The sequence below is a fragment of the Colius striatus genome, chromosome 5 (assembly GCF_028858725.1).
Source record: "Colius striatus isolate bColStr4 chromosome 5, bColStr4.1.hap1, whole genome shotgun sequence".
Lineage (NCBI taxonomy): Eukaryota > Metazoa > Chordata > Aves > Coliiformes > Coliidae > Colius > Colius striatus.
In genome coordinates this window covers 42,419,093-42,442,522 of record NC_084763.1, presented here as the reverse complement: position 1 = coordinate 42,442,522, position 23,430 = coordinate 42,419,093, and the positions used below count along the sequence as shown (strand labels likewise).

The following is a 23,430-nucleotide window of genomic DNA, read 5'->3' as shown; positions in this document are numbered from 1 at the left end:
CACTCTGATAATGAAAAGGTCAAAAATCTTTCATTGTTACTGACATTTGAGGTTTGCAGTCTTTGTAAAATAATGCTACACAAATGAACAAGTCTTTTATTTACGTCTTGGGTGCCAAAGCCCTTCCAAAACACCAGTGATTTTCAATAGTTAGGAATCATTTCAATAGTTGGGAACCATTTTAACTTGTAGCAAGAGAGATCTGGATATGTATTCAAGATAGCAGAGATGGTTTCAGTGCTCAGCGAGCTACAGAGACTGCGGAATCTCTGTCGCTGAAAGTTTTAAAAACAAGCTAGAAAACTTCTGCTAAAATGGCACAACACTGCCTCTGAGCAACAGGACAGATAAATGCCTTTCAAGGATCTTTGCAATCCCTATTTCTATGTGATTTTTCTGACCACAAACACTACATGTTCTATAGTATTCTATCACCACACTGAGGACTAACTTATTTGCAACTCATTTAACAAACCAAAAGCTTATACTTTTGCATTTGGTGGTTACTACAGAACGAGAACAATGAACAGGAAAATTCCAAGTGGTTGGATCCAGTGATCTGAAAGGTCTTTTCCAACCATAATGATTCTATAATTCCGTGAAAAATAAGAAAAAGAATAATCCACTCTTTGGTTCACCCGCAATTATTATTTAAATTCTGAATTATTTTTTTATTTTAGCTGATCATAAAAAAAAAAAACCAACACAGGGTATTTAAAACAAATCTATCTAATAAAACCAATTGTAGATGTACTACAGTTCAATGTCACTACTATTTATACTTGCCTGACTTTTGGCACCATCATTCGGTGTTGTACCATTAGAGTGTGGCAGATTGATGCCATCAGGGTAAAGACCTCTTCGCTAGCTGAATCCCTCCAAACCATATTCAGTAGAGTGTTTGTCTGCTGCTTTGTGTCCAATTTCTTTAAACATTCCTCAGTTATATACTGAACTGATATTCTCCCATCATCCTACAAACATATCAAAGAAAAAGTTGCTTTAAATCTTTTTAATGATCAAATATTCCTTTTTTGAAGAAAATAGTACTTCAGAATTTTACTAGAGCAGAAAGTTTTCTTGTACAGTAATTAAAACAAGCATGTATTTATATCTCAGTAGCATTCTTAAAAGTATCAGATCGAAGAGCCACATGAAACTCACATGAAAAATATATTGCAATAATCATGTAATAAAGCCTTCTCAGATCAGATTTTCTCTAATGTACAAAATACTCGAAGTTACACATGAATAGAAATTTATGCTTTGTTTTTACCTAATCATCTCTTAAATATCACCAATATCTCTAAGCCACGAGTAGAATCTGCCAATATCGACATCACGTGTGTACATCTGGCAAATTAAGTATTTTATTCCTATATTTTCATAAATATTTCAGGCTAACAGTATCATACTGCATCTAAAACTGCTGAAGTAAAGGCTTGCACATAGTCCCCAGCAGTATGGCTCCTTATAAAAGGTTGCTCTCAATACTGACGTTTTAAAAAATGAGGCATCTTTCAGAACTGTTTTATCACCTCACACAAAAAATAAGTAAGGATTACAGGAACAGTATCCCTTAGAAGAGCTGGTACACTTTTGCTTTCAACACAACCAAGAAAATGCCAGGAAACTTTAGAGTGACAGAAATCCAGAATTCCCAGCTGAGTGTGGGGAGTCATTGCATAACTCCTTTCAATGGTAGTATTTTTGAGAGATTATACATAAAGGCCAGTGAGAAATTGTTGAATTTACATCTCTCCAGCTTTTCTTGTTCAAAGTTTTGATCTGAATCTTAGGAGGTTATAGTTAGCATGGATTCTTTTTACTGGTAGAAGTTAAACTATAGTGAAAAAGTTCTATTTAAAACACAGTGTCCACACATTATTATAGAAAGTATATGTTCCCCCTTTGAAGGCTTTCAAGGTAGTGGATATATTTAAATAGAGAGCTGATTCTACAGGGCAGTCTGTAGTTGAACCTGCTGTGTTTCCATGAGAAAAATAAAACATTAAGCAGCAAGATGAGATTGGTATGTTTCATGATATCTTCACAGCATCATGGACTACAAAGAATACAAAAGTAATAGTCTTCGCAAATACATGAGTTTAAACTTTTCTTTGTTATATAAAAGCTCTGTCCTTCATCAGACACACTACCTGGACTTTAAGATATCTTATTATAATATGGGTTTTGTTTTTAGTGAAAGCAAGCAGTTCCATTTGCTTACAGTGAGCAGCCATCTATTTTTAAGAAGTAAACATGCTCCCTTGTATAACAGCTATAAAAACACCAGACTTAGACTCAATTCCTGTATTTGCTGCTGCTATAATAGAAATTCATTCCAATACATTCTGTACTGCTTACTGGTGTAGCTGTCATTTTATTGACCTCTTCATCCTCATCTTCAGAATCACTGTTTGCATCTTGACAATTTGTACCGCTAGAAGACACAGGAAGCTGAGACAGAAAAGTTTGGAGTACTCTCAAATACACAAGAAGTCCTTCCTCTGAAAGAGATCCTATAACACAGACATTGAAATAAAAGAACATTAGCCATATCACACTGTACTATACAATGCTTATTTTTACAAGTGCCTAATCAAAACACATTACAGCAAATCTTCCCAAATCAAGTGTACTTTGCACTGAAAATAGTACAAACAGCTAATAAACAGATCTCTCCACATTGCTTGTCAATGAACCACATTATGGAAACATATCACATGTTAACTCAAATATGAAAAAACAATGAATTGGCCATTCAGCTTTCTCACCCAGGTATGTTTCTCCAACTGTTAACACAAAGTAAAAAAGCCATGGAGCTTGATCACTTCTTCTTGAACATCTACTTTCTGCTAATAATAGTGCATTCAGAAAGAGTTCATAAGGGAAAATGGTCTGCACATCAGCAAGCGCTGGAATGATGAAATGGAATATCTGATCTGTGAAAGGTGCTGCCAGAAACTCCTCTGTGAAGGCTGCAAAAATCTGCTGCCTGAAATGAAGAAAATTGTCTTTGAAGAAAATACAGGCAACATTTCCCACAATTACATTTGTGGAATAATAGATCAATCTGCAAATTGGAACACATCCACCAAGAAGACTGCAAAGATGCACTCCATTAATCTTGTGCTAATAAATCAAATTTCTCAGTTTTCTCAAAAATCAAATTCTTACACTACATCCTTTCCCTGATGATCTTACATGCAATTTTATTCTTTAAACTTTTCATGAACTCACAAAAAAAACATTCTGAATTTAAATTTATTGTTTAGAACTTTGAAATAAAAACTAAATTTTAAAAGCACAATCTTTCTTCCCTCAAAATATCACTTTAACATAAACACTACCACGACACAACCAGAGTTCGATTTTTGTTCTATCTTTCTACATACTTGGCTTTTTCTGCTTGTAAACTGTGAACTAGTTCTCTCCATAAACCTCAGCTCCTCTGTCACTAAGTTCTTTTTAACTCCTAAATTCTTTTCATCTGCCCTTAACTGACTGTATCTCTGGTCTCATCTAACTTTTTCACACCTATGTTCCTACACATTGTGACACCCACCACTCTCTGTGCTGTTTATTGTAGTCTTCAGCATTTTATTGGCTTTTTCTTAAGTACACCTGATATTACATTGCTTCATCAATACACAGCATTACCAAAAAGTCATTTAAATTGCAAATGAATCAAATTCCACTCAAATGACAGCTAGAACAACAAACTGCAAACATCTGATAGTATTAAAATTAGTATAAAAATATCTAAATCTATCTTCATTTACCTTGCACCTTCTGGACAGGAGCTATACGTAAAGTGCAATGGCTTCAGAACATTCTCCAGAAGTATTTTTGCAATAGGGACTCGAGAAACATCTGAATACTCAATACTCGAGGGAAGCTTATTGTTAATTAACAAATAAAGCGACTTGTAGTAGCCTGCAAATAAAAAAAATGGCTTTTCAGACATGGTATTATTTTTCTTCTTTTCTGTATAAAAGAACTCATGTACTTAACATTAACTTGAAAAATACTTCACAATTCATTGCATAAAGCTTGACTTAGGAAAACACTTTACAACAGTCCAAGTCATTTTCATATAACTAACAGGATATACTAGCAGTCTCTTTGGCAACATCACTCTATAAAATCATAGACTGATAACTGCATTCAGAGTCAGTTTGATTTTCGAAGACTGATCACTCCTACTGATGAAGTGATAATTTGGGTTTTTTAAAAAATGACCTATGTAAAAGATGTCTTCTTCTCTGAGTGACTCAAGCCATGTGTTTGATAGCTGTCCCTCCACCCTTCCAGAAATGATATATTTTCCTCTCCACTCCAAAACGTGACTGCTTCTTACAGGTAAGAGGCCTGTTGCCAAATGTCTCAATTCCATAAATACCTTGGCCTTAGCAGGCTGAAGAGTACAATTACCGCTTCCAAAACAGTGATCCCTCAGACAGTAATAAAATACATCTCTACTCAAGCCATAAAGACATGCATAGAGGGTAATTTATTTTTGTCTCACTAAAGTACAAACGGAACATGTGATTTTATTCTTCTTAAACCAACTTCCTCTTGCTCAATGAATGCCTAAATTAAGACACAAGTTCCCTGACTAGAGGAACCAATATAAACATATAAACAGCATCACAACACTGAGAAGTCCAGTCTAAGACCCCTTGTTAGGGACTGCCTAACTTGACGTACAATGCAACAAGTGGAAGTCTCCATAAAAGAGAAACTTAGCAATACTGACAAGACATACATGAAGTCAAATTATATGCAAAAACATATGCTAATAAAAGCTATTCACACGTTCTTTACAAATCATCATAAATTACTAGGAGATAGAACATCTGTAGTTGAACAGAACTGCTTTTTGTTTTCATTAGAAGTGATCAGAAAGATGAATTTTTTTTTACTGAAATTTATGATTTAACATATTGATAAACCCTCATGTATCAATTGTGAAGACTGAATATAAGAACAAATGTAAGTATTTTGGAAGATATATCATATAGTAAGCAATGAGATAAACACAAATACTTCTGTAGCTCTAGCTATGACTAGGCAAGAAAAACAAATGTGCTACAATAAGACTAATTCAACATGTAGTAGTTAAAACCAAACTCTTAGTAACAGGTTAGTCCACTGAATGCACTTTAAAACTTACATAGAATATTCCAACAATTAACTAACAAATTAGGTGTCCCTCTTGCATCAATGAAGTTGCATCCAAGATGCTTATTTCAGAATGGTTTTGGCTTTTCTCCCCAAGCATAGGTCATGAAAACTTAAGCTATGGTAACAGAAGGCAAATTAATTTTTTCACAAATTCCCAGAGTAATAAAGTTATTTTAAGACAAAACATAATCTTGGTGATAACGATACAAATCATTAACTTTCAGTATGTTTGCACAGGTGTAACCAATTGTCATTTGGCAAACAGTTTTGCTGATGATGGTACAGGGGAAATAAAAGCTCGGTCACCATCTCTTTAAGTTGTCTTAGCAGGATAAAAAAGCAATGCCAATTTACAATAATAATCAACATCAATAGTTATAGAGAACAGAACCGCAGCACAATGCCCAACTTTTATACAATTAAAACTTAGAACTGCTACAAAGTGGCTGTGTGGCCATGCACTGGTGTGTGCCAACAACTACTGGAATAAAATTTTTGTTAGGTAGTATCCACCTACTCTCAATATCTGTGGTAAAAGTCTGTAAAAATAACTTGGTAGAATATTCAGTTTATACACAGAACTTCCAAAAAAAAAATCAAACGGTAATTTCTCAAGTAGTGATCTCATTAAAAGCAAAATATCTATCCAATATATAATCTAATATGTGTAGCACTTAATTCATCATGTCTCTGGTAAAGCTAAAAATGAGCTTTAGGTATTAAACATTTTGTTTCATTTTTTAGTATTTCCCAGAACTTCTAGTTGCTAGCTACTCACCTTTTTGAATCATGTAGTGCAAAATTTGTTCAATTAATGATGTCACGTAGCTGACATCTTGTAAAACAGGCAAATATGTATTCTCAGATGAAAATACCTCAAGCATTCTCATAGGAAGTGCAACATTCAGACTGTCATCACTGCAATTTTGCAATAGCCTGCAGTGAAATGAAATAAAAATTATTTCACAAGATATTTCACTTATGTCACCACAGGCATATGGTTTAAAAATGAAGCTACAAAAAAACCTTTCACATTCACCTTAAAATAACTGTTTTCTGCTTGGTTTCCAAGTTTAACTACACCTTTTCGTTGGCACCTTTATAATAGTACTTCCTAATATTACCGTTTCTATGAATATAGCACTCTTCAAATTCTACCAAATTCTTACTTTCAATGACTTGAAAGTTTAGAATTCTATTGCACGAACTGGAAGAGAAGCAAAGAATAACAAATAGAGAGCCCCAGAGCAGTACTGACTGGGAATAAATGCTAGGTAACACCATATGTTTAACTAAAACAATATGTCTTTGATTACTGACTGAAATATTAAAACTACAATCGTTCCCATCATTTTACCAAGTTTCTTATGAAACAACTACCAGTAACCACAAAAATGGTTAAGATTAAGAGCCTGCTTAGAATTAAAAGGATTTGTTAGCTTGAGATATATATTGGCATAGTTGCCCTAACAATGTGCTTTCTTTCCTAGACATTCTGAAAGATGGGACCTACGTGCAAAAACTATTTTTGACACCATAGTTAAGATATTTCACTAAAGTGGAAAAAGAAAAAAGATAATCTGATTAATCTTTTTTTTGCAGATGTAGCTGCAATCAAACTACTATTTTTTGCTACAATACTACAGTCATCTTTTTTTCCATATCATCAGAAACTACAACTTCTCATGAATCTGAACTTATCCCAGGGGAACACTTTTTTTTTTTTGCTATCTGTCGCACTGCTTGCTTTTTGGGCCCTTGCAGAAAATTAAAATAGCTCACAAAGCAAGTATACACACACATCATCATGCTGGTCAGATAATGCTAAGAGTAGTTTATTGCTCCATTCTCCTTGTATGTACAAACAAGACACATTTTTCATTGCTTTTGTTTTCTCACATAACCCATTCAGCAAGGGAGAGTAGGAATACTAATAGAGTTGCACTTAAAAAAACCACAATTTCAACTGTAGTAAAAATGGACAATTCAATCCAGTGACATCACAGCTGTGTTTCACTGTACACACACTTCACTTTGAAGCCCACCACTCTATATACATAGTATACACAATCATAAGAACACAAGGTCCAGTGTCTTGAACAAAATATTTTCTAAAAAAAGCCTCAAAAGTAAAAAGAAAAAAAATCCCTAACTTTAGATGCAAGAGTAGAACTAGTTCCTATTATTGATAAGAGTAAATACATCTAGGCTTTAGCTGCCACCTATTCCAGTCACCTTGATAAGATTTACCTTCCTGTGATCATTCCAGGATGCTCCCACTACAAATAATATCTATCTAAATGGTGGAGGTTGGGGCATCACGTTTTTGTGTTGTATCTAGTAACAGGACAAGGAGTGATGGAAAAAAGCTGGAACACAAAAAGTTCCATTTAAACATCAGAAAAAATTATTTCACTATTCAGGTGAGGGAGCCCTGGCACAGGCTGCCCAGGGAGGGTGTGGAGTCTCCTCTGGAAGTTTTCAAAACCCGCCTGGACACGTATCTGTGTGACCTGATCTAGGTGAACCTGCTTCTGCAGGGGGGTTGGACTGGATGAACTCTAAAGGTCCCTTCCAACCCCTACCATTCTGTGATTCTATGAGTATACGTACCACCGAAGCCAATAATATAACTGCATAACATGCCTTAAATTCAAAAGGAAGGGTGGGGAAAGACATCTTAAATCATACTAGTTATAAAACAAAGTATATCCAAAGCATATAACTGGAACATTAGTCTAACTTGGATAATATATTCTAATCACTATTAGTCCTCAAGAAAACCTTCTGGTTTGCACAAATATTGTTGTTCATACCGCTGTATACAAACAGTTAAGAATACACCTAAGCCTACCCCTAGGCAGAGCATCCCTTAAGCACATGATGAACTTGAAAGTCAGTGGAGCTTAAGAAGATTCCATCATTCTTATGTAGGAATAAGTATCCTATACCACGGCCTACACATTTAACGTAAACAGTTCTTTACATAAAATAAATTTACATTTACTAGTTTATCTGCTGCAAAAAGAAACACAAAAGTGCCCAACATAATTTCTGAACACTTCTTAGACAGTAACACACAGAAAAAAAAAAACCCCAAAAACAATTTACCTGCAACATAGTCCCAGCAGTCTTTTTATTTGGAATAAGCAAGTGAGTCTGTCTGGACCATCCAATTGCTTAACAAATTGAGAACTCTGTTTAATTAAATTCTGACACATCCATACCTGGGAAAAGAGATGCATGAATTTACCACTTCTAACAACGAGCTATGCTATTTATTGCAACACAGGCAGTAACATTTCTACCCTGTTTGGATACCTTTGAGGGACTTACAAAACACCATCACGTTCAGATTAGAAAAAAAAAATGTTACACAATATAAACTACATGATTGCTAGTACTAAACTTTCAAAGACTGAATTACACTTATAAATAACTTTACTCTTGCAACAAACTCATTTGTTATTTTTTTGTTTTTAAATAGTCCTAATTCTTCATGTCAGATATTAATAGCTGTTATGAATCATCCTTACTTGTACATTTGGGGTGTTTGCAGTGACTTTGCAATTGATATGCCAGCATTACTGATCAGTGAGGAGGAAAAAAAACCTCAATGCAAACACCTTAGGAATGCTAAGAAGGAATGCTAAGCAGAAAATACTGTTTAAAAATTAAACCCTACTATTTTTAATACATTACTATGAATAATACATACAGGATTTTTCAAGGCTTCATGTTATAGATTCTGTGTGTATGTGTACACACAAAAAAATCTAATTTAAAGTTTTCTGATTTAGACAGAATAACAACAGCGTGCAGGCCAACAAATGTCAGAATTCTTAAATTAATTTACTGAAGTGGTCAAAGCTTTTTTTGAATTCCTTCAATGTCTCGTAAGTGAAAGAGTACTGTAAAAGTGCATGAAATAAAAGTACTACAGCTCAAAGTACATAACTACTCACCAACCGCTTAGAATCCTCATTCTGTCTGTAGAAAAAGAGTAACTGACGAACTAAGAGAGTCAAATTAGCTCCATTTGCAGTGGAAAAGGCTCCTCCAGATTGGGTCAAATCAGCATAATGATCAAATTCACTTCTTTGGATAGAGTACTTGAAAATAAGAGATGCATTGATATATCAATAGTGGTTATGACTTAAAATAGAGATATAAACATTTTAAAATTTAATTTCAGTTTCCCATCCAAAGTGGTCACAAAGAACTAAAAATGGATACAACAAATATTTGTCAAGAGAACAAAACCTACATACAATATCATAGTTAAGGCCATAAACGCTCTCTGTAATTCAGAAAGTAGACGTTGGTTTTCAAGTAAAGAATATCACGCCAAACATTTTAATCTAGTTTACTAATAAATACCAGAGAATTTAAACAGACACAACTCTCTCAGAATAATCTAACAGCAGCTTAGAAAGAACATCTTTTTGAGCCTAACTACCACCTTAGCATACTGGGGGAAAAAAAACCTCCATTGGTTTGTGAAAGCTGCTAATAGCTAACTGCTTAAATTTGCTTTCTCAGGTCAAAAAAACACTGTATAATCCCACTGAAATCCACTGCTACAGATATGCTTTGCAAAATAAATGTCCATCTACTACAATATTGAGGCTCAAATGAAAATATCAAGAGAGAAAAAGAACTTCCACTTGTGGGCAACAAAATACCAAAAAAAGCAACGATTTTTCAATGGAATTTTAAGTCTCATTTTCAGGAAAAATGGCTTACAGCCTTCTAAATAAATAAATAAATAGATGCTTACTTGATGGGTTCTGTCTCTGTACCCTCTTACAAATGACTGGATTATTATTGCATTTTTCAGTCTCCGTCTTTCTTCCTGTATAACAAAGTAAGCAAATTAAAATCATCACTGTGGAATTGACTCTAAATTCTACTGTTTTATCAAATCTATTTGTATTCAAATGGAATTTTGCTATATGAAGCACAAATCATTAGTAAAATAAAGTGTTCGAAGGTTTGCATTCAATACACATAAATCAGGGAGAAAGCTAGAAAGCTTTTTATGTTTTTAAGTGTAAATTTACCATTAAGATATTGCAAGTTTTGTAATACTCAGTATGTAATACTACAGAAACCAAACGCATTTGCATTTTATTAGAAAAATTCTTAATACTAAAATTTTGAAGCATTCATCAGATTCAATGACGCCATTCCTCTTTCTGCACAGATTATCTAACACTGAAGACACACTTACTACTTCTCATTCAAGTTTAGATTCTTCTCCTGCAGTTTAGATGTGGGAGAAAAAAAACAAACCACACATATACCAAAAAAAAAAACCAAACCACATTTAAAAATCAGTTCTTTGGAGACAATACTGCTATCAAAAGGAAAAATGAGGCTTAATGCTTTAAACCCAGGAGCACAGTATGAAAATTGATAAAAATACTTGCTCTCTCCTTCAAATCAGTCATCCAAAGTGAGTAATTTTATGATGTCTTCCTCAGTAGACAGATAAGAGTAGATAAAACCATCCCTTTACAATGGCTCACTTTCTAAGGAACTGAAAGACATTTTGTTTAAGGTATTTTTGTAAGAGCAGTCAGTGAGTCCCCTGACAACACCTCCAGCATAGCCCATCACAATAAATATGTAAGGGAAGTGGCTACTGTAATTAGGTTTTTAACAATGTCCATATAGCTTCTCAGGGAATTAGGGGGAAGTAAATAAAACAGTTGCTCACAAACCTAGAGCTACAAAGAAGTGGTTGAGGAAGGGGAAGTATGAAGATCGCAAGTAAAAACCAGAGAAGCCTGCTCTGAGAGGAGATAATGTTAACCTAATAAATCCTTGAGCTATTATAAGCCCATAATTCTGAGGGCAATCAAACAAAACAAAAACACAAAAATGTTTTTTATAATTTTAATTAAAATACATTTAGGAAAGTTCACCTAAACTTTCCACTCAAAAACTTGATTTCTTACTGTCTCATAACACAACCAACTTAAGTTCTTAACCTGAACTGAACAGAGAAATACCAGATGAAACCGGTATCCAATGTCTACTTTATTTTTCTTGGAAACATCAGTTCCTAAAGCAATTTCTCTGAATAAGCATATTCTTGAAAGACTCTAATTACCTCGAGAGCATGGATGAAAATCAAAATTTTGAGAGGCCAAAGGACATTTTTCTCTCTAAAGTATTCAACAGTAAAAGTGCAAAGTATGTAAGTGCATACTCTCCTGCAAGCAGCAGTTTCAGTTAGAGAGAGGCAGAGTCTCTTCATAACGTACTGCTTGACTGAAAAAAGTAGGTATGTTTTCTTCTTTTCTGGGAGAAGCTTTATCTCAGAATACAGAATTGTCAATTAGTAAGGTGTAATTGCAAAGGTTTTAAGTCTGAGGCCACTGCTAAGATTCCATTACAGGCATTTTTTTAAAAGCAATAACTGATTTCATTCTCAGAGGAGTCATTCATTTTGTGAGAATCTAATATATGCCACAGAAAATCATTGTGTGTATGTGTACATATACAGATATGAGTATATGTCAGTTTTGCAGCAGACAAACTGAATGGTTATTTTGATATATGACAAAAAGACTAGGAAGTGCAAAAGTCTTTCTGCATAAGTTGGTAAGGACTCTCTGATCAGAAATGTGATTCATAACACAACATGCTGAACTAATTGATGAAATCCTAGTAATTTAATACTTGCAGTTGGTTCATAATTATACATACCAAGCTTGGAAAGAAAAAAAAAGCAGAACTGTCCTAAGAATGAGAGGAGACACTATATTTTATCTAGCAAGGGTCTAACACATCTTTAAGGGCCAAACGGCTCTGTTATCTTGATTAGCATGAAACCTACATAGTTATACATTTAAAACCATTTATAAGATCTTCTTTTTTTCAAATTGTATCAGAGGAGGAAAAAAAAAAAGTCTAAATTAACATAGTCACTGTAATTACATACTGTTACTTTTTTTTCCCCACATAAATTCATCGTTTAAAACTGCTAGAGTTGACTCCCTTCAATGTCAATTCTTCTTTTGCATTATTCCAGACTGAACTAATTATGGCAGTAAGCTTCCGTCACAAATCAGTACTAAATTAATGTTTCCTAAAGCCTCAGACAGCTTGTCATTGCTACTGAATTATCAGGTGATTTCAAAGCACTTTAGGATGTATTCAAGTACGATCTTCTGATTTTACCTTCACAGAACTGAGGCACATACTAGCGAAGTGAATATTGAAGGTTATCCAAGAAACCACAGCAGAACCAGCAGCAGAAAACAGTTTACTGAGACCAATCCACAGTAACGGATTAAGGACAAGGTAAAAAATGCAATTTACTAACCAAATCTTTTCTGAACCAAGACTAGATCCAATGAGCACCAAAACAAAAGGAAAAATTCCTTTGGCACCCAGTGCATGCTTAGCTGCCTTCTTTTGAGATGAAAAACACTTATGGTAAGCACTTTAGAAACAAACATTTTGTCAATTCTAATACACTAGAAGACTGTGTAGAACTTGCAAAGTGAAACAAACATTCCTGAACTAAGAATGACTATAGCAGAAGTACTTTGGACTGTAAATGTTACTCCATCAAAGAAAATTCTAGTGTGCACGCAAACGCTTACAGTCTACTTTACCTCTCGTTTTCTCCTTTCTTCCTGAGTACGATGCAGAAGAGAAGCCTTTTCTTCCTATAGGGTACAAAAAAGATACTAATGCATTTTCATTCAAACATGTTCATGATATTTCATCTGTGTTTCACTCTAGGGACCGTTCATAACAAGCAATACATAAAACTCTGGAAAAAGTCAAGCATTAATCATTTTCCACACTTACAAATACAGGTAATGCAGCCGTCTCAAAAGCACCGCAACAGAGGGAAGCTACATAAAAAGAAAAGCGAGAAGCGACCAGCAGCAAACCGTACTGATGTCTCTCCAGGTTTGTGTTCTCAGCATCCCAATAATCTATGCAAACATTCAAGAATAGGGTCTCAATCCTACTAGGTAGTACTAAATGTTTATCAAGAGTTTTCTTTGCTTGGAGCCATCAGCTCAGGTACATATAGCAAGCTGTGGCATGTTCAGAGTAATCACATACTGTTTCAAAGTACCACATTTTTGTCTACCTTGCAAAAAGCAATTATGTTCCTATATTAATTTATCCTTTTCCTCCAAACTTGTCCATAAAAATGTCAAAATATACTTAATTAATATAAATGCTATGATTTTGAACTCTTCACCCAAATTAAGGCTACTGTCCTGAAAGTTTCAGTTTGTGACTTCGCTAATGAGAAAAATTAAAGACTACAAAAATATTCATGATGCCTCTAAAGAACAAAATCATTACAATAAAAATCCTGTGCTTTAGCTTTTAACCCATAATCTTAAATCAGTACACATAGATTACAAAACACAGAAAGTTTTATCTGCAAATATCTCCTACTCGATGGTTCTGTATAGTTTGCAAGGAAATATACAAAATAATTCCTTTTTGATGCAGAGTATTCAGGTCACACTACTGACAGGACAAGCTGAAAGTACCATGGCACTCTCCCAAATACAATCTAAAGCAGACAACAGTTTTAAAGCAACTATTTTCTCTTCTTGCCTCTGTGACAAATCTAACTATGTAACTACTTCCTTTTTCTCTAGATGTCCTTATTACTCTAGAGTTAAGAAATAAAATACATTTGAGCTGAAAATGTATTCTATATGAAAATACATATATATATATATATATATAAAAAAAAATATATAAAATCTAAGTTGTCAAACAAATGTTTCTAGAATATTTAACCACATCTAAAACAATCATGCTGGAATTTTTTCCACAAAAAACAAGGCCAAAAACTCTTCTACCCTTCTTTTTTGATGACACAGAAGAAGTAAGGTCATGAATCCCCTAGTTTCTTTAGGGCAGAAAATACTGTAGTACAGACCACCAAGACAAAATGAAAAAAAAAGAAAAATATAGATGTAAAACAAGAATTTAAAATTGGATTTGTATTTCAGAACACTTTCTGGAACAAGCATAAAGAAAAAAAATCCCACAAGATGGTTAGCCATCTTTTCCTCTAAGACAGTATTTATGGCCAAAGACACCACTAACTACAGCTCTGGCTCTCTAAAGACAGGGTTTTTTCCATGTGTTAAACACTGTATAAACAAATCATACTAAAATCCATACATAAGATGATGCATCTACACTCAAACAATGGGAAAAGCCCCAGTTCTGCTTGGTAACATGAGACAAGTGATTCTGACTTCACATACACACCAAAAAAAAAAAAAAAAGACCAAAAAATGTACTAATCAAGAAACAACAACAGATGCTTAAAGTTGTTGGACTTTTTTAATAGATTACTTCTTTTCCAACAGCTGATACTCAGAACATTAAAGAAGTTAGCAAAATGTTCCCATTTAGAAGTAATCTGAATGACACCTCTACAACATGCTTGGAGTTTCACTCCGCAGGCAGCACCATATATAGAGAGAGCATTTCTGCTTAAAACCAGTGTTGCTTAATTTGTTCTTACACTCCAGAGCAGAATGAAAGGTAATCCTGCTGTGACAGGGGGTTGGACTAGAGTATCTTTCGAGGTCCCTTCCAGCCCTTAAGATTCTGTGATTTTGTGATGTGGAAGAAAAAGCAACATAATACATAGAAAAGGGAAAACAGTGCTACATGTGAAAGGAGAATGGTGAAAAAAAAAACTTCATACAGTAAATGCAAGTGATTAGTAGATAACAGAAAATAAAATTTGTTTCTAATAACTGCCATTTAAGTATTTGGGGGGGGGGGGGGGGGGGGGGGGAAATATAAGAGTGCAAGGTACTCCCAGAGTATCACCAGTTTCACATTGATCTAGAGTTGAATCACTTTGAAGCAAACCTCTTGAAACCAATACACTTGTTAAAAAACAACAAAACTTTAAGCTTTTAGTCAATGTTACTTACTTGGAGTATTTCTAAAGAAAAATATCATGTTTAAGTACAAATTAACTACAATAAAGGAATTGTCATAACAAAGAATAAAATACTCCAGTAAGTACATCTCACTTGCAAAAAAAATACCGTGGGACAAATAACACTGTTTTTGTTCCTCACAAGATACACATAGATCAGAAACATAAAGGAACAGAATACTTGCTATGACTAAAGAAGATGTTTCAATTAAATGCAAGAAAAATACATCTGCTTCAGAGTTAGTCAATCCAACTGGAATGTACCATCTCTTCAGAAATTAAAAAGCAACAGTAAATATGGAATAGAAAATAGGCTTGTTGTGGGAGATAAACATGAAATAATTTTCTTTGCCTATAAAGGGCTTTCTAATCAAATTATTTCTTTAAGACAGCTAACTGCACTGTCATCTCTGAAATCCTCCCTGCCTTGCATCTTTAATAAACAGCACAATGAAAAAGAGCTGAACTCGGTAGCTGTTGCTCTGTGGCTGGCTATGAATGACAACTATGTTACTTGACAGCTCCCATCTACACAGGCATGTGACTGCTGACAGCTACAAGTCACTGTCCTCTTTCCGCCTACCTACAGCCAGAGCTACTCACAGCACCACATCAACAGTAACTTTCAAAGACCATGCCAAGCTCATTTCTACTCCCCATCCTCCTTGCCTCACTTCTGTGATGGTCACACCATCATCTTTCTTCACCTGTCAGAGGTAGACATCATGTGTCAAGTCTGTCTACCAAGGCAGGAAGGCAGACATTTTAGGGGGAATAAAGCATCAGCTTCTCTTGATGCCTTTAACTCTAAGTCAAACTAAAAAGTCATTTACTGAAACAAATACCCAACGCTTTCTACAACATAGTCTTCTTTCTTCAAGAGCCTGACCTCCCAAAGGCAGATCAGGGAATACATTGCCTGTGCATTTCATGCAATATGTACTGTATCACTCACTAGCAGTCCCTTTCCCGTCTGCTCCTTCCTCCAACAGAAGACACAGGTGAAGACAATCAACCTCTAGCTCTAGCATGCAAACTGCAGGACCATGAAAAGCCTGATTTGAGAAGTTTTTTTTCACCAAATACATGAGGCATGACACAAGGAAACAAGAAAACAAAGATACAGTATGTGACAGCAAAACACAATGTGACATTACAAATGACAACTCAGAGTAAGAGAGGAGGGGAAAAGAGGTGAAAACAAGGAAGCAGATGGAAGATAGCAGAAGCGAAAGCCTGTGACTATCACCAAAGAAATGTTAAGTAATATTTGAAATGTTAATTTATACATCAGGACAGAACTGCTATCTGCCATATTACTCATCACAGGAAAGTTCAAATTCACACCAGTGCTGTAACAGATCAGATGATGGGAACAGGCACATCCAACAGTGTAATGATGGCAATGTCTGTGCTTCAAAACCTCCAATTAAATTCAAAATGAAAAAAAAAAGGATTGAAACTCTTTTCTTGCCTTCTTTTCCTGAAATACACTTATTTGTTGCAGAAGTATGTTTACATAACTCCCAGCCTTTACATATCCTAGACCACTAACAAATATACAGATTACGATTCTCCTTGTCCTGCATTTTAAAACTTCACGTAGTTGTAGGGAGTGATCACATCTCCTCTCAGCCTCCTCTTCTCTAGGCTAAACATCCCCAGCTCCCCCTCATAAGACTTGTTCTCTAGACCCTTCGTTAGCTTCATTGCCAATCTCTGGACATGGTCCAGCACCTCAATGTCCTTATAGCAAGGAGCCCAGAACTGAACACAGTATTTGAGGTGTCGTCTCATCAGTGCTGAGTACAGGGGCACAACCACTTCCTTGGCCCTGCTGGTCACACTATTTCTGATACAAGGCAGGATGCCGCTGGCCTTCTTGGCCACCTGGGAACACTGCTGGCTGTCAGTTAACACTCCCAGGTCTTTTTTTCTGCCAGACAGCTTTCTAGCCACTCTGTCCAATCCTGTAGCATCATCTGGGGTTGCTGTGGCCTAAGTGCAAGATCCAGCACTTGGCTTTGTTGAATCTCATGCAATTGTTCTCAGCCCATCGATCCAGCCTGTCCAGGTCTCTCTGAAGAGCCTTCCCATCCTCAAATAGGTATACACTCCTGCCCAACTTCATGGCATTGATTATTTACATCATGATTAAGTTTACATGTGAGGAAAGTATCTTTAAGTACTTAATATGTGCTCAGGAAAAGGCATTCGGCCAGGGAAAGCCTGTCCTCACTGAAATCAGTGTCACGATGCTTGCTAGAAAACTTCTCTGCATTTTAGCTCAATTTTACGGGAGCATGCATGGAGTATATGGAACTTCTTATCTCTCAAAAGCTACAAAAGCACTCATAGGGGAAGCAGGACTTGACTAGAGGCTCTGGAAGACAAATGAAATGCAAACAAGTTGCTTTTAAATCTACTCTCAGTTGGTCCCTCTCATGATATTTAATACATATATCATACACATCATTGTAGCTGAGGGACTTTTCAGTTTCTCAGAATCAAGTAGGGAAAAAAATATCTATAAATATCCTTTTTTTTCCATTTGAGTACATAGCACATAACTGAAAATAATATAATCACTGCTGTCAGCTAACTACAACTCCTCACTTGGAGCTTCTTTTCAAATGAGGAGAATTTTAAATGTCACCAAGAGAGGAAAAAATCCACAGGAATCTAATATGCATTAAATAAACAGTTTCTTACTGATAGTCATTATTTTACAACAAGATGGACTCATATTTCCACACCACAGATCTAGAATTCAAAGAGCATTTCAAGACTTGAGCTTTGATATTGCAGTGTTCTGTGCAAAACACAGTTCAGACTCACAATGAGATATGTGCTTGCCTATGGATCTACATTGTGCACCTATAGGACTAAAGTCTTCTGGTGAAGAGCAGTGCAATTCTTTCCCATCATTCAAAAGTAAATTGTAAATTTGTAATTGTAATCTAGAAATCCTGTACTATAAATCCCTAGCATACTTTCATTTCCACTGAGACCTGGAGTAGGTTCAAATAAGTTACAATAAAACAGGAATTCCTCCTTCCTGAAATTAACAACTTTCCTCAAACAGCAAAACAGCAACAAAACTATTTTAAAATCTATCCCATCATTGCTTAAATCTTACACACATCTGTCACCATACGGAATCCCAATCTACACAGATCTCCCCATTCACTGGCACTCTTACAGCTGACAGTTTTAAAATCATTACGTTTTATTCCACAAGAAGTTACTTCATGCATAGAACACAGCTAACAAATAGTAAATAAGGTGATTCTGGAGTTCCAGCTCTGTGCTTCAGCTGACAGCAGGGCCAATCTAATGCTTAATGTTACACCATTAACTTTATGCTTAAGGCTATGCTACTAATTTAAGAAAGTATATGAATAACAAAATGTAAAAACCCACATAAACTTCATATATGGAAGATCTTTGATTATTAAAAATGCCCCTATTTAAGAAGTTACAGAGACACTTTAGATACAGATGCTATTTGCTAATTACTAAATTTCCATGTCTCCCACAAAAACAAACTCAGTGAAGTTAGTTTCACTTTCATGACAGTGCTAACTCCTCTATATTACAAACTGATGAAAAGGAAGGTTTTAAGAAAACTGTCTCATATCATTTTATGGCTTTAAAATACTCTATTTTAAACAGTCTTGGGATTTATAAAAGAATGGTTTCGCTATCTCAAGTGATATTGTAAATTTGACTTAATAATAATAATATTTTAACTACTGTTCCTGTTATAAGGCTTACAGGATGTCATTAATACATTTTACAATCTGAACAAATAATGTGGAGCTACACAGCCCCTTGTACATCTCATCACAGGCATGAGGATCCCTCTGCATTGATGTACTAAAGGACATGTACCTTGTATTTTTAACATTGATAGAATTTATAAAGGAACACGAGGCCTGACTGTACCAAATCAAGCTGACATGGTTAAACAGATTCTGTACTATGCTACCAAGAGTCCAACTTCAGGACAAAATTAGCAAACCTTGCCAGCTGTCACCAGAAGGCATGGTGACACTCCACCTTGAAGAAATATGGTCACTATACAAGACCTATGGATGGGGTAGTAACCATCCAGGTGAAGGGCCATCTTTTTTGGTCCTCTGCAGTTAGGTCATGTTATTTCCGTCTGAACTGCATCCCAAAGCAACTTTTCAGATGGATCTCTTTTTTCCTGTCGGACACGTTACAGAAATTCTGTAGTCACAGCCTTTTAGGCAACAAATATTGTCCTCACAAAAAGTCCAGGCATAATTCAAGACATCCTCATATGGAACTCTAATAACAGTACTCATTTTTTTGAGGCTATTTTACTTCAGAAGTAAAAAAAAAAAAAAAAGTTGTTTTGCTACTTAAAATTGAAACTAGATAAGATCTTTTGAAAAGCCTCAAAAAGCAAAGAATTATGTTTTAAAGGTGAAAATAAGGAACTGTAAAAATTGAAAAACTCAAAAATATTAACTTATCACATCATAAATAAAACACACATCTACACCTGAAACATCTTCAACTAATGCAAAGAGTCCAAATGAATCAGCATATTTTAAAGTAGATATGGAGGGAAAAGTCCAAATATTGACAACGTCATCCATGGTTTTGCATTTATGTACAATGCAATATTAAAATGTTACAGTACTACTCTGAAAGCATCAGTCACAGTCATTTTGAGAACGAGGGGTTTTTTTTAAATCCAAGATTTTAACAAAAATAAGTGATACTTTAAGATCTACATTTTTGTCAAAAGGTTTGGTTTGACTGAAATGTCTCTCTACAGGATCCACAATTCAGACCATCGTAACACACATGAATACAAGACGCAAACAGTATAAAAACAAACCTGAAGCTCTCTGCTTTTATAATTCAAAATTGCCACAAAAGTTAGTTGTGAGAAAACACACTAGACTCAGTACCTTTATAACTGCCACAATGCCACAGGCCCCAACTATATTTCTGTCATTCTGCCTATACTGATAGGACTTCCTGAAGTCAACCACTAGTGAGGCCTAAGGAAACACTACAAAGATAGAGAGTGATGCCAGACAAGTTATCAACACAGTTATATTGGCAAAATCATACTTTTAATGATACGTTTTGCTCATTGTTTATTTTGATGCAGTTGTATGCCCATCAGGAAGACTGGGCTGGCATCTGTAACACTGATCAGCTCCTCAAACTGGAGTTCTGCTTGCATACTGGGAGGATTTTGGTCCTTTTACTACACAGCTGCAACAACATTTGTCAAACTTCCCTGAACTGGGTAGAGAGTTATTCAGCCCACAAACAGATCCCACCAGTATGTTTTAGTTGTGCTTTATTCCACCAAAGGAATCAAAACACCCAGTGCTAAGTATTCAGCTAATAGCGCACCACACAGGTGCATGATTGGAACTATACACTGTATCCTTCTAAAATTACAAACATTTGGAAGGGCAAGGGGCTTTGCCAAAGAACATTTTTTTTTTCCATGTGCACAGGCTGAAAGGAAACATCTTACAGTTCAGCCTTCTGTAAAACTGAAGCCTGTAGAGAGGAGAAACATGATCACAAGAAACCTGTGATGTGTGACAATGACAAGTTCATGGAACTCAAGTAAACGTTTGCCACACCAATCTCTGCTGGAATATGTTTACATAAAAGTTCCAGAAAGTTGCATTTTTATAAGTCATTCTTACTACTCCTTAATTAAATTATTTCATTAGTACTGTACATAGGTTCTGAAAATTAGCAGTTATTTCAAGTACATTCTGTAACATTCATATAATCATAATGTCCAAAACTGCAACTAACTGCTGTGCACTGACACAGCTATAAACTTCAGCATAACAGTGTACAATCGCAAAACCTGTGGACCCTTCAGTATTAAATTAATCATTAAATATAATCTCTGTATTGGACAGGGTGAAGTTGATGCATCAATTTCAATTTCTTCTTCATCTTTTCATATTTACCTTCTGAAATTTATATCTCTTAATAGTAATAAATTTGTCCCATGTAATTAAAATAGAATTCTGATGAACATTCATGAATAAATCAGTAGGTGCAAAAGAAAGTACTATGCCAATTGTTTACTTTTGTAGAAAGAAGTATGTTCTACAAGTACCACTCTGAGTAAACCAGTAACAAAGTTGCAAAGCACCCTAAGTGTACAGCTGAGGACCAGGGCATGTTATGCCAATTCGTACTTCAACTGTGGAATATTTATTGTACTGTTGACTCATGTAATGCCCCTGTATGTAGTCTAGCAAACAGACTAAGATAAACAGAAGATGATTCAGATGAAAAGCTGCACAATTTAAATGCAGTTCTGTTACACATTCCCTTTAATAGATTATGTAAGACTATACACCAAAATGCAAACTTCACTGTGATTTCAATACCAAATAGTGCAGTATTTTAGTTCTAGTTTCCTAACTGTACTGCTAAACCTTAAAAGTTCCAGAGAACTGGACTTGCTTACACAGTGCACAATAAAAAAAAAATTAAGACCTTTTTACACCTATTAAGACTCAAAAATACTAACACTTCCCACAAAGTCATGTCCAGTGACAACAAGGGGGATCAGTATTTTAGCAGTGAATTAAAGTGACCCTTACAAATCAGGCCACTTCTAAAAACACTTTGTCCTTCGGTAGTTCTATGCCCTTCAGTGCTTCACTAAACATTTGACTACGCTGTCCAATCAGCAAGATCTAAATAAACCATTTCGCTTCCTTTCCATCAATAAATACAAGGAGATTCAATACTCTGGTGCAGCAGACAATTAACAGCCACTCATCCTGAACACGACAAATTGACTGAACGTAAACTTGACAGAGAAAAGCTGAACCTGTGACCCGGCAACTCTGCCTCACGTGGATGCAGCCCCCGCTCCCCGCCCCCCGCCATGCAATGTGCTCGGATCTCGAGTTGTGTAAGGCTGCTCCCCCCACCCAGTCTCTCCAGCGGACTGGGCCCACGCAAGACTTTCCCCGTAGAGAGAAATGACAAGCGGTCTCTGAGACGCCGGGTGCCTTAGACACCAAAAGCTCAGAAGGTACAACCGGCCACAACAAACCGCGTAAGGAGGGACGAGCTGAGGAGACATTTATTCGTCTCCCACAATTGTTACTACACTACAAGCCTGAGAGGAGGTGTGTGGCCTATTTGAAGAAAAAAAAAATAAACCAAAACACGACAGAGCCAAGGAGATCTAAGATAAACACATCATCGCGAGGGGAGGATTTTTCTCCCCTCTATTAAACCTTAGTCATAACTGCTCCCATATCTTAAGGCCTAATGGTGAAAACAACGACGATACACGAAGAAAAGGCAGGCGGAGGACGAGGGAAACCGACACAGACATAAACGCGGAGACAGACAGGCGCCGTTCTTACCTTCCTACTCGCTCCTCCGAGAGATACCTTAGGCCTTGTTTTGAAGTCCCCTTCAAAGCTAAACATGTTTACAGCTTATCCCATCTAGAGCGGTGTCCACCCCCCCGAGCTGACCCCGCGAAGGGGGTGCCGGCAGGGGCGAGCGGAAGGGCCGCCACCGGGCCCGGGGAGGCACCCCGCGGCCCGCCCGCCCGCCGCCGGCGAGCCCTGCGTCGCCCCCGCCCGCCCCCGCGAGGTCGCACCCCTCACGGCGGCCCGGCTTCGCCCCCTCCCCGCCTTCCCCGCCCCGCGGCCTTCGCTTCCCCGGTCGCCCCCTTTGCGACCGGCAGCGACGGCTGAGTGTAGTGGAAGGGAGGGAGGAGGAGAAGGAGGAGGGAAGGAGCAGAGCAGGGGGCTGGCGGGGCTGCTTCACTTGCACTGGGGGAGCAGCCGGCTGTGGAGAGAAGATGGCCGCCGCCCGCAGCCTCGCCGGCGCGCTCCCGACGGCCAGGCGCGGCGGCGCGCGCCGCCTGCAGCCGCCGGGGACGCGCTGCGGCCCGCCCGTCCCTGCCCGCGCCCGGCGACCGCGGTGCCTTCCTGCCCCTTGGAGCCGGCTTGCTGACAGGCTTGGCTGGTGTCTGCTCTGGCCCGACTACGGTTGTTTTGTAGAAAACTTATTTAAATACAAGCTTTGTGAGGGCTTACGGGGACACTTGGATCTGGACTCTGAAGCGTTGTACTAGCTCTGCCCCAGCCAGGCCACGCTGAGGGACAGATGGGGCCTGAGCTGAGAGTCCCAGCTGGCCTCAGCACAGGACTGCCTTCCTCGGCAGCGGTGGGCTGTGATAACATACACTTTATATATATATATATATATATATATATATA

The 23,430-nt window shown here is 36.8% G+C and overlaps 1 protein-coding gene across 1 annotated transcript in view; it reads right to left on the bottom strand.

Moving 5' to 3' along the window:
* Nucleotides 1-22,768, bottom strand: part of UBE3C (ubiquitin protein ligase E3C) — a 72,984-nt gene extending 50,216 nt beyond the window's left edge. The window contains exons 1-10 of the mRNA XM_010209540.2: nucleotides 22,564-22,768; nucleotides 12,822-12,875; nucleotides 9,971-10,045; nucleotides 9,156-9,302; nucleotides 8,302-8,417; nucleotides 5,969-6,126; nucleotides 3,786-3,939; nucleotides 2,778-2,998; nucleotides 2,368-2,522; nucleotides 787-974 (exon numbers count right to left, since the gene is read on the bottom strand). Coding sequence (XP_010207842.1) covers nucleotides 787-974; nucleotides 2,368-2,522; nucleotides 2,778-2,998; nucleotides 3,786-3,939; nucleotides 5,969-6,126; nucleotides 8,302-8,417; nucleotides 9,156-9,302; nucleotides 9,971-10,045; nucleotides 12,822-12,875; nucleotides 22,564-22,629 — 1,334 coding nt within the window. The 5' untranslated portion in view covers nucleotides 22,630-22,768. The remainder of the gene's footprint in view (nucleotides 1-786; nucleotides 975-2,367; nucleotides 2,523-2,777; nucleotides 2,999-3,785; nucleotides 3,940-5,968; nucleotides 6,127-8,301; nucleotides 8,418-9,155; nucleotides 9,303-9,970; nucleotides 10,046-12,821; nucleotides 12,876-22,563) is intronic.
* Nucleotides 22,769-23,430: the final 662 nt, after the last annotated feature.